Source organism: Marmota marmota, unplaced genomic scaffold, assembly GCF_001458135.2.
Source record: "Marmota marmota marmota unplaced genomic scaffold, marMar, whole genome shotgun sequence".
Classification (NCBI taxonomy): Eukaryota; Metazoa; Chordata; class Mammalia; order Rodentia; family Sciuridae; genus Marmota; species Marmota marmota.
This window is the reverse complement of record NW_025999977.1, coordinates 60,059,336-60,070,263: the sequence shown is the minus strand read 5'-3', so window position 1 is coordinate 60,070,263 and position 10,928 is coordinate 60,059,336. Positions and strand designations below refer to the sequence as shown.

The window sequence follows — 10,928 nt, the reverse complement described above, 5'->3', positions numbered from 1 at the left end:
GGTGTCTGAGGCCACAGAAGCACCTGCGGAGTGTCAGACACTGTGTGCTCCCCAGGAGCTCTTGGTTTCTGCGAACACATTTTTACAATTACAACGTGCTAACAGGTAGAACTCCTCCAGCTTGCAACTCTTATGCTAGGAAGTCAGTCAACTGCACTCTACTTTAATTTGCCACCAAAGTCAAGTGGCCTCCCTGTCAGAAGGGTCTTCAAACCTCCCTGGAGGAAAGTAAACAAAGTCCTTCTGCCTGTCCAGCAGCAAAAACCCGATCCTGGTCCTCTCTGCTTCCGGTTCCTCACCTGCTCAGGGCAGAGGTTCCAGGGCATCAGCAGCCTTGTCACTGAGTAGGGAGCTAGTCACAAGGGAGCCCAAGCCCAGGCAAGGCGACGGTTCTGCTGAACAGAGACCATACTCACCAGCACACACCCAGCCGTTTCAGGATGCAGATGCTCATGGTACTGTGCACCAAGTGTTTCCAGAGGTGCCTGGAGAAGCTTTTGCATCATCAGAACACAAACTGTCTAAAATTCACCATCTGATGTAATAATGATCTCAGGAGACCTACAGAGAACTTGAGAGCAGGAGCCTTGCTGGTTGGCTTTGTGGATGGGCTAACTAACAGTCTTGGTCAGTTGCCTGGGAGGAGAAAGCTCCAGTCCAGACGCTCAAACCCTCCTGCCCTGTGCTTCAGGAGCCGGGAGCTGGGTGAAGAGGTGACAATGTGTCTGGCCCTAATGCAAGCCTGTGCCACATGTGACCTGAGCACAGCTATAAGTGCAGGGATTGGCTGGTGGCACAGGGCTGGGTCCTTGCTTCCCCTGCTGCCAGCACTAGTGCCAGCGGGTTCCTTGCCAGCTGAGGAGGAGCCACAGCTCGGCCCCATAGGCGTCAACCCTGACTGGAGAGCACATGCTGTTCATCGTTCTGAAACTTTTCACCCAAGGCCAAAACAAAACTGCAGGCTGGAAATATATTTGCATGTACTGTGAATTTTGATATATAAAATTAGAAACATATATCTTTAAAAGCCTATACTGTAATACAAAGAATAAAGTACATGAACAGCCTATTCACAAAAGTGCAAAAGGCCAATAACAATTTGAAAAAATGTTAAATAACCCTCGCTGGCAACTGAGGATATGCAAAGCAGTGAGGTGAGACTGTCCCTCACTCAGCAAAGCACTTTTCCAAGTTGCCCGGACGCACAGGCAAAGTCCAGAAATCGTGCAGGGCTGATGTGGGACCGTGCTTCCTGACAAGTGACTCAGCCATATTTCCATATTTATCAACTGCCAGCAAGTAGCTATTTTTCAATTCCCTTCATGTGTAGGAAAGGTAAAGGATGCCTCTCAGGCTGCACATGTTCCTGCTGCCCAGTAGTAACCAGTGAGAAACGCAGAGTCTCCAGTATCAGCAGCTGCCGCAGGAAGTTGGACTGGCACCTGGTCTGGTTATCTGCCATGCCAGACATGACGTCACACAGTGAAACATCTTCATGATCAAAGGACTGAGCAGTCACTTCAGAGGAGGCAGACCTTCAGGGAAAGTGGTGCTTAGTCTTGACAAATGACCTCTTGCCCCATTCCCAACATGCGCGATGTTATACAAGCATAAAGAACGCCCAGGCCAGCTGAGATAAAGACGCAGAGCCCTAAGTCCACATTCCAACAGTGTCAGGGCAGGGAGTGAAGCTGAGGCTAGTGGCACACAGCAGTGCTCCCAGATGATAACCCTTGCATGACTGGGACGAGGACTGAATCCTGGCTGGCAGGGAAGGACCATGACAGAAAACAACACAGGCAGGCCATCTGTGGCCCACTGCCTCCTGGGGGCATGTGGGTGCAGGAGGGGAGGTTCCACCTAGTCCTTCTGCCTCTGGGGACAGATATGCAATGTGTTACCCCAGTCCCAACACAGGAGCACCCAAGGCCAACTTGGTCTGTCCCTCAACAGGGGCTGGCAATGGAGCAGAGGCAACTGCAGACAGCCAGATCAAGACCAGGGGAAAAAGTAAAAGCACACAAATAAAACCCAGGCCCACATAAAATAGGCATCTGATGTTAGGAGACTCGCAGGAAAAGGCTGGAGCAAATTCCTTAAGAATCCCACTTCTAGAGGACCCTGGACTCATGGGGTCAGTGCTAGATTCAGGAAAAAGAAATTAGAAGAGTGAGATGATCAACACAGAGCAAATCAATGCACGCTGGGCTGCTCTGCTCCAGCCGAGGCAGACCTTCACAAGCACTCAGCACTGGCAGGCAGTGGTCTGCAGGTGGAAGGAGCATAGGCCCCGCGGAGGATGGAGGGCGAGTGCAGGTAGACAGCTGTGGAAGGAATGCTTTCAGAGCTCAAGAAACCGAATCTTCTCCAAGGTAAAGGCTAATGTTGTGCAGGGCCACCTGCTGCCCCCCAGGTCTCTGTATGCCTCCATGTCTCTCCTCTAAGGATATGGTTGAAACACCACTGCCCTATTAATATCAGGACCTGCCAACATTCAGGCCTGCCTGCACCAGCCCTGCTCGTGCCCAGGGCTCCCGGCACTCTGCTGTTTCTTTCATGACACTCCTAAGACCCAGCATGCAGTTGGTCCTCTGGACCCCTTGCAGCCCACCAACACTGCATCACAAATATTTTGTAAAAAGTGGGGTGACTGAATACGTACATTTTTATTACCTCCTGAACAATACAGTGTAAGACATATTTATTCTGCATTTACATTGTATTGGAAATTATAATCAACCTAGAGGTGATTTAACACACAGGAGGATGTGCCTGGGTCTGTGCCACTACCACACTCTTTTCGGTAACCTGACAATTTTGGTGTTCACAGGTCCAGGGACCACTGCCCAGGGGACCACAAGGCAAGACTAGATGCACGATCCACATTCTTTCCTATACTGTCTCCCTCCACTGCCTCATGAGGACAGTCAAGCAGTCGCCGGCACTCAGGAGGTCACCGGGGATGACCTGCCAGTCACAGGAGTACTTCAATGAACAGGCCAGGCCATGCACTCCCTCCCACGTGAGGACCTCAACACAAACATGCAGAGGCTCTGGCGGGCCGCACCCCCTGAAGCTGCTCAGCACACCCACAGGAGCCCTCTGGAAGGACTCAGAGGTTGGTCCTGGTCTTGCCCTGCCACTGACAGCCACCCGTGACAGCCTGAATCCTGAGTGCCCTTCCAGGGACCCCAGTGACTTACACATGTTCTGTATAATGTAGAAGAGAATGGCCCACCAGAAGCCTGGAGGAGGAAGCCTGAAGACCTCCCAAAGCAAGGACCTGGGGAAGTGGGGCTGTCAGGCGCAGCAGCTACCTCAAGCATCTGACTCAAGACCCAGGAGGCACCCCATGCTGCGCCTCCAGCACACCTGTGAGCACTTTTACTTTCCATGTAGATGTCTTGTGAAGGAAAGGAGCACCTCAGATTCCCTCTACCTTCTCAGTTCCTTAACAGTGCAGGCCAGGCACTTCCTTCTAATCTGAAGCACCCATCTCTAAGCCTGAGTTCATGTCCTTCTGGGGAGCTGACAAATTTCTGGGTGAGTAAAGGTCATGGCCAGGTGCTGAGGAGCCCACCCTGCAGTCGGGATCCTGTCCTAAGCTCAGAATCAAAACAAACACTCTCTGGGGTAAACATACTATGTACTATCAAAGGTTTTATTGCATACCAATCAATAAACTTACAGTGTCACAGGCTTGGAGTATGCAGAATGTTCTTTCTTCTGCTTTGTTCATAAACACATGGTAAAAGCACTTCCTAACTTAAGCAGAGGAGCAGGGGCCCCTGAGCCTTCCATTCTCAGAGCATGGATGAGTGGGGCTCACACCCCACACCTTGTTTTAACACTGGAGCCCAGCACTTCAGGCATATGGGCAAGTGCCTGCCCCGCACCACAATCCCCACTGGAACCCTGCATGAGCCCACACAAGTTTTATGAATTACTCAGTGTTGATGATTTTGGCTTGCAGAATTTTCTCTAATAAGAAGAAAAGATACAAAGATAGTTGCTAGCAATGCAATTTCCAGCCACTAAAATAGGAGCCTCACTAAAAAGTTCCATTTTTGTGAAAACAACACACATGTGAAACCTGGAGCCCACATCAGGGTCACATGTGGGCTGCACCAAGATACAGAGCTAACAGTACTATTACACACCTTTATCCAGGGAGGCTGGACTCAGTTGGACAGGCCCAGATCCACACGGTCCAACATACAGACAGGGTCTACCACCTTGCTGGTGTATTTCAGCTGGGCATGAGCTCAGACACCTTCCTCAGACATGTCCTCTCCAGCAACTTCCTGACCTGCTTCCCATGGCTGGCCTTGGATAGCTTGGCAGGGAACAGCCCTGGAGAGCCACACACACCTGTTCTGAGCTCCTGCAGTCAAATATATCAGCCCACTTCATTTTCTATGAAACCACCTTGTGGGATGGGAACTCGAGTGAAGCCATGTGTCACTAAACACCCTGCGGTGCACCTGGGATGTGTACCGTGAGACGTGCCACACAACCCCACAGGTGATGTCGACTTGAGACTGGACTTGCTTAAGATCAGGTTTCTCAGACACCTCTGTGTTCACTCTACAAGCTGAACAAATCCCAGAGGGACTGGGAAGAGCTACAGGCAAAGAGCTCCAGTGGCCTGGCTGAGGATTCTGTCTGCTCACATCTACCTCCTGTTGAACTCAGTCTAGCTTCTTCACTAAGAGCTTAACACCATGTAAAACTGAAAACTCACATATCTGGATTTCTAGACAATTCTTCAATCTGACAAACTGTCGATTTTTAACCTTCTAAATGTAAGTGCTTTCACTTGGACAGTTTTTTTCTTTCTGAAAATTGAAAAGTGTTTCACAGCAACCATACCCCAGACAGGCAGCCTGAAGGTGCTCAAGCAGGATAAGACTCAGGGGGGGCACAAGGGGCCTGCACCGTCCAGGTTGGGTGGAGCCCACTAGGCCTCCAGTGAATGTTCCTCTATCTGCAATTCTGCACTCAGAACAAAGTAAAGGGCTCATTTAACACATTCTTTTCCATGTAGTCCCGACTTCACGCTTCCCTTCACATTAGAGTCTTGAGCAAAAGTATTTTCAGTGAGGTAACCCCATGTTGGTTTCAGAAAGCCTAACCTCATGGGATCCAGCCGTTACACTGAGATGTGCCCAGCTGGTGGTTTCAGAGGGCCCTGGGCTCAGGGGACTGGTCGGTACATTAGATAGGTTCCATCTTTGCCAGACCTGCTTCAAAGGCCTCAGGCTGAGAAGACGGGGGCCAGCACTCTGTACAGTCCTCTGGGGGGCCTCAGTCTATCCTTGTAGGAGTTCAGCAGCATTTAGGCTCCACCCACTTCCACCTACAGTGACAAGCAAAAGTGTTACCAAACTGTCACAAGTCCTTGGGGGGCAAAAGTGCCCTCAGTTAAGAGCCATCCCGTGGAGCACAAGACACAGGGGGACAGCCAGGTGATGGGCCTGTGTGCAGGACAGCACGACCACTGGGGTTCAGATTCCACACCGAGCAGACGCTTTGTAACTGACTGTGGAGTCCTGGAGAGATGCACCGGGCCCTCCTGGGGCTCAGCCAGAGACCAGGCAGGCTCAGGGTGGACCCAGGCTCAACAAACACGCAGGGGTACAGTCCGTGCTAGTTTGAGAAACAAGTTTAGTGTGTGCTCCAGCACTGGGCCCCCAGAGGGGAGCACGGCTTTCCCCAGGCAGCTGAGGACGCCTGGCCCCACTGCACAGAACCCCCTGGCAGAGGGAGCCAACGGGCACGAGCTCACTCCTCCTTCCTCCGCTGCTTCGCTCTCCTTTTCTGTTGCAAGTTCTTCAGGTCAGTCATCACGTTCAAAGTCTTGCGTACCCACAAAATCTACAACAATCATTTTAGGACATATTCAGAACTGGGAAACAGGCCTGAAGAAAACCAGGACTTAAAAGCCTAAAGCTACGTACCACGATGATCATGGCGTTGAGCAGCAGTGGTGCTGAGAACACGACAGAAATGAACATCCCCCTGGAGTCAAAATACTGGTATTTTGAAAACAACCTGTTTAAAAAAAAAAAAAAAAAACAGCAAATAACTTGGCATCGCCACAGGGCTCTTTATGGGAGATGATGATGGGGGAAAAGAGCCGAAAGATACTTCAAGGCTCAAAAACCTGCCCACCAGGAGTTCCGGGCCCGCTGCAGGCGGGGCGCCACTGCAGGTCTGCTAGTGACCTGAAGGCCTGGAGCTACGCAGCAGCAGCCTCGGTGCTCTGCACCAACGACAGGCATGGCTTCACAGCCAGCCTCTGCTCTTAAGGACCGCTGAGCTGGGAACGCCCTGCGCTGAGATTCGCAGCCTCCTTAGGAGGCTCCTGCAGGACTCATCTTTTTTCAATTCTGTAACTGAAATTAAAGTAGCCCATGAAATTCCCTCACTGTTATTAAGGATCAACCAACAGGTACAGTGGCATGGTTCAGTCACCAAAAGTCACGCGGTTCGTGAAACATTTAACCAGCTGCTTCTCAGGGTGTGACGCACTCCTGCTTCCTGCTGTCTCCCATAAGTCTGACGCTCACAGGGAGTGCTGCGTGTGAGCAGCACGGTGGCTGACTCCTGAGACTCAGCGAGACGCGCAGGAGCCGACTTTACCTCCAGTTCATTGCGGCCACTTCATTGATGTACTCAGCACAATAGACCAGGACCACTGAGAAGACAGAAATCACGTTAGAATGGAGATGGCCAGGGTCAGCACAGCGCTCTTTACACCAGGACACTGACACAATTAAGAGAAATGCAATTTCTATTTTGGCTACAATTAAATTGTGAATGTGGAACGTGCTCCCTGACAGAAAGGACTAAGAGCACCCCACACGCACGATGTCAGTGGGCTAGAGGGGACCCGTGGGACTGCTGGAGGCCCAGGTTGTGCCGCAGTCCGGCTGCAGCAAAATAACCGGGGGGTGACGAGCAACTTATGTACATTGATACAGCAGGAGTGGACAGAAGGGGTATTTATACATTCCACACAGCTTATCTAATTAGCATAAACTAGATACATCAGTCAACCAATAAGGAATCTCCACACTTAATGGCTCGCTTTTGTTACTTCTCAAACCACTCCCTCTGGCATTTTGCCAGGCGCCATCCAGACTTGTTTACAGACTCTAACAAGGTTGGAGTGCCCAGTGCCCACTACGAGGCATAGCTATGCTGAGATGGCATCTCCTCATGATTCCAGCCGCAGGTGGCTCCTGGACACCCTGCAGTGGGATCATAAGCAAGACTCCACACCTGGTGCCTAAACTGCTTCCCTGCCTCATGTTCAGGCCATCCAGGTGAGACTGCTATGATACATCCCTACCTTCAAGGAGCCAGGTGGTGCAGCCATGGGGGCTGCTGACCGGGGGCTGCATGGCCTCTCTGCCCTCCAGCCTCCCAAAGACCATGGCGTTCTTGGAGCACAGGACACAACTGTCCAGGCCTCCTGCTAGTGTAGGGTGAGGCCTGTGTCCACGCAGGCCAGAGAGAGGGTGTGTGAGGGACTAGAGCAAACTCAGCAACTCCATGCCTTCACTGTCAGCCAAACCTTTTTGACCCAAATCGGAAAGTGGGTTAGCCCAGGGCTATCTACCTCCTCACTACCTGCCTGACAGGTAGACCCATGAAGGCAAACAGAATGCAGAGCCAGAGAGGCCAAGAGCTGGCTAGGAGCCTGGCCTCCTCCCTGCTGATGATGCACTGCACAACTAGGGCAGTCTCTGAATCTCAGTGTGTTTCATCTGTAAGAAGGTGGCAACCCTTAGTAGGGCAGCTTAGGAATTTAATGAGTCAGAGGACATGAAGAGCACGTGGAACAATGTGACCATAGTCACATCCCAACCCCACACTGTTCATAAGTTTCAAATTGCTCCATGGGTTAGCTCTCCTAGGAGGCTGCCCTTCTTCAAGGCACCTGCTGTACAGCCTTCTCACCCTGCCCTCTGCAGGGAGCTCCCCTGGCCCCCTGCCTGGCTCTGCCACCCCTTCCCACCCTGACCTCTCCAGGGAGCTCCCCTGGCCCCCTGCCTGGCTCCTGCCACCTCAGTCTGGCATCACACACCTTCCCTATGCTCTGGCCTTTCCCATCAGAAGCTCAGCATGGTGGTAACAGTGCAATGAGGCCTCTGAGTATGTGCTGAAGGAGTTGTCCACTGGGAAGTTCCATTAAGACAGGAGGCTATTCTGTTCCCCACTGTATCCCTGCCCTTCCTTAGGGCTTGACCTGGTAGAAGCTCTCCTGTGGAGAACTGGACCTAACAACGCAGATCACCTTGATTTTTACAGACCCACTTTTCTGTAATGCAAGCTCTGATCGTTTCACTCCAGTCTTCCTAAGGCAACCTGGTGTTCAGATTTCCTACCTTGCACAGAGCTTCTCTCAAAGTAGCTGATATGTTTTAATTACTTAGCAGAATCTTCACTATCTTTAGGGAGCAGGGGTGGTACAGGTGATTGAACTCAGGGGACCTTGACCACTGAGTCACATCCCCAGGCTTTTTTGAGACAGGGTCTCGCTGAGTTGCTTAGTGTCTCACTTTTGTTGAGGCTGGTTTTGAACTTGCAATCCTCCTGCCTCAGCCTCCCGAGCTGCTGGGATTACAGGTGTGTGCCACTGGGCCCAGCTCTTTGCTGTCTTTCTAATGTCTACAAAATCAAGAAGGGCCTGGTCAGGCTCAGAGGCTCTCCCCCACAGTGTTACCCAGAACCCCTTGTGCCTCAGAGGGGGCATCAGAATGCTCAGCCCTGCAGGCTGTAGTTTCTCTGACCTCTGGTCCATACTCCCTAGACAACTCCAGCCCTCTAGACTGGAATCTGTCTTCCTTCCCTCATTTGGATGCTCACGCCCTCTTACCTGGGCCAGCTAGCTGCTCTTTTTCTTTTCTTACTCCACCTTACCTGCTCTTCCCACCCTGTACCATGATTTTCCTTGCTCCATGAAATTTTTGTCAATCTTTTCCTGAAGCTACATCCCTTCTCTAAATTCCTTAGCCCTTACTTTTAAAACTCATCTAGGCAATATAATTTCAACACATAAACTTTCCTTCTTAGTTTACATCCTTTCTCCAGAGCAAGCAGTGCAGGACTGAGCCCAAGCAGGGAAATGTCTGCTTTAAAAACAGCCAGATTTCATTACACTTAAGAAGTCTTTGTAACCATCTGGAATTCAGCACCCTCCCCAGCACAGGGGAGGTGCTCCAAAGGTTCCTTTCAAATTCACACAGAATGACTCACGGAAGGTATGGGAGGGGCTGTGAAATATTTACAGGTTTTGGAGATGGCATGCTGGCATCAGGTCGCATGGCCATCAGAGCACAGGGATTTTGTTCTGTTCTACTCACTGAGACACAGGAAATGGCCAATCTGTAGTCGGTACCTCTGGGATGAGAAGCAAGTGAGAAGCAGGCACAGCACGTGGAAGACAGCTAGCCCCACCAGCCAGGGCTCACTCCAGTCTGTCTGCTGTAAGGATAGGCGAGTCAGGCAGGGCAGGCTCAGGTCCAGGATACAGCTTTCTCAGGGGCCCCAAGCACACAGTCAGCCCTCATGGGAAGGTGGAAGCAGGAAAAGGAAAGGGAGAGAAGTAGGAATCCTCTCCACTGCAACCACACCAAAGAGTTTTTAAAGATTTTATAGTCTGAGCACACAAAACAGAGGGCATCACCAACCTGCCTGTTTGGGTGGTTGAATAAAGCAGTATTTTAAAGTTGGGTAAAATCTAAGCAATGACCACACCCTGAGATGACCAGGAGGTTGAGCAACTTCAAGGTGATACACTTGGTTAATACCAAACAGAAACTAGGACTGTGGAAGCCCCTTGGACTACTGCCTTAGCACCAATGCCTTGGAAGCCTGAGCCACCTAACCCGAATGACCTGACCTTCCCACCCTTTCTGCCATACGCCCAGCGCTCCTGGTCTCCACCACCAGGCTCGGAGCCTTCTGAGCCTGGACCCCAACCCCCAGGCCCAGCTCCCAGTACAGGATGCTGAGGCCTTCCTGTAACCCTCCTGGGTGAGGCAATCCCTGCTCCCAGGACCCTCAAGGACAGCTCTAAGTGTCCACACTGCTCTCAGGGAGTGAACACCTCTGACTTTTGGGCATTAGAACACAGAGCAGCCTGTCCATAGCCTGGCAGGGAAGGAATCTCTCCCTGCCCAGGCCCCAAACCAGGGGCCCACCAGGAGCCAGAGACCCAGAGATGCAGCCTGAGAGCAGCGCAGGAGGGAACCCAACCTGCAGAGCAGGCACTCGCCCCGGACCCAGCCCCGCCCCATGACTACAATCCCGCCCAGTTCCAGCCCCACGGGCATAGCCACGCCCCGTGACCGCTGTCCTGCCCAGGCCCCGCCCACCGCCACCANGACCGCGCCCACACCGGTTCCTGCACCTCGGCGGCCGACTGTTACCGTGATCACCGCGGGGATGCTGACGGGGAAGGAGCTGACTGAAAAGGCCGACGGCATGGTGTCCACAAGGCCCGCCCTCGCCACAACCGCCAAGCCGTTTCGCCCCGCCCGGCTCCCCAGGAGGGACGCGCACTATAGTCTCGCGAGATCGCCGCTGGTCGCGAGAATGGTCGTCTCGCGATACTGCCCCGCCCTCTCGGTCCCTATCTCGCGGTCTTTGTGCGGTCGTAGTGGTGGTGGTGCTGTTCCTGGGCTTCCAGGGGTTGCTCCCGGGCTCCGCGGTCAGGCGGCATGGGCTCCCCGCGGGCCGGGAACTGTCCAGCTGGGACCTGGAGAGCTCGGGTTGGTACCCGTAGCTTAGGGACATCCAGACCTTGGGAACTCACTCCATTGTTAAGGGACCGGGCGGGGGACGCGGTTCGGGGTACACCTAACTGGGACGCGCAGCAGATGCAGCATATGAACTGACTGCGGGTGACTACGTGA

The 10,928-nt window shown here is 52.5% G+C and overlaps 1 protein-coding gene across 2 annotated transcripts; it reads right to left on the bottom strand.

The window, feature by feature from the left end:
* Positions 1-3,643: 3,643 nt before the first annotated feature.
* On the bottom strand, positions 3,644-10,584 carry Tmem18 (transmembrane protein 18). Of its 2 annotated transcripts, none has more exons than XM_015480023.2 (5): positions 10,443-10,584; positions 9,375-9,495; positions 6,646-6,700; positions 5,961-6,054; positions 3,644-5,877 (listed from the first exon to the last, which is right to left on the bottom strand). In XM_015480023.2, exons 1-5 carry the CDS (start codon positions 10,497-10,499, stop codon positions 5,785-5,787), a joined length of 420 nt encoding a protein of 139 aa, XP_015335509.1. In that variant the 5' UTR covers positions 10,500-10,584; the 3' UTR covers positions 3,644-5,784. The 2 variants fall into 2 exon arrangements, with proteins under 2 accessions (XP_015335509.1, XP_015335510.1); XM_015480024.2 differs by having other exon boundaries at positions 9,375-9,492; positions 10,443-10,567.
* Between the last annotated feature and the right edge of the window lie 344 nt (positions 10,585-10,928).

Bases quoted from the DNA above. Each gene is read 5' to 3' on its own strand.
- Tmem18 (XM_015480023.2), bottom strand. From the start codon at position 10,499: ATGCCGTCGGCCTTTTCAGTCAGCTCCTTCCCCGTCAGCATCCCCGCG. The intron at 9,496-10,442 runs GTAACAGTCGGC...CTATCCTTACAG, and splicing joins GCATCCCCGCGGTGATCACG to CAGACAGACTGGAGTGAGCC. The intron at 6,701-9,374 runs GTGAGTAGAACA...CTGTCTTCTCAG, and splicing joins TGGCCATTTCCTGTGTCTCA to TGGTCCTGGTCTATTGTGCT.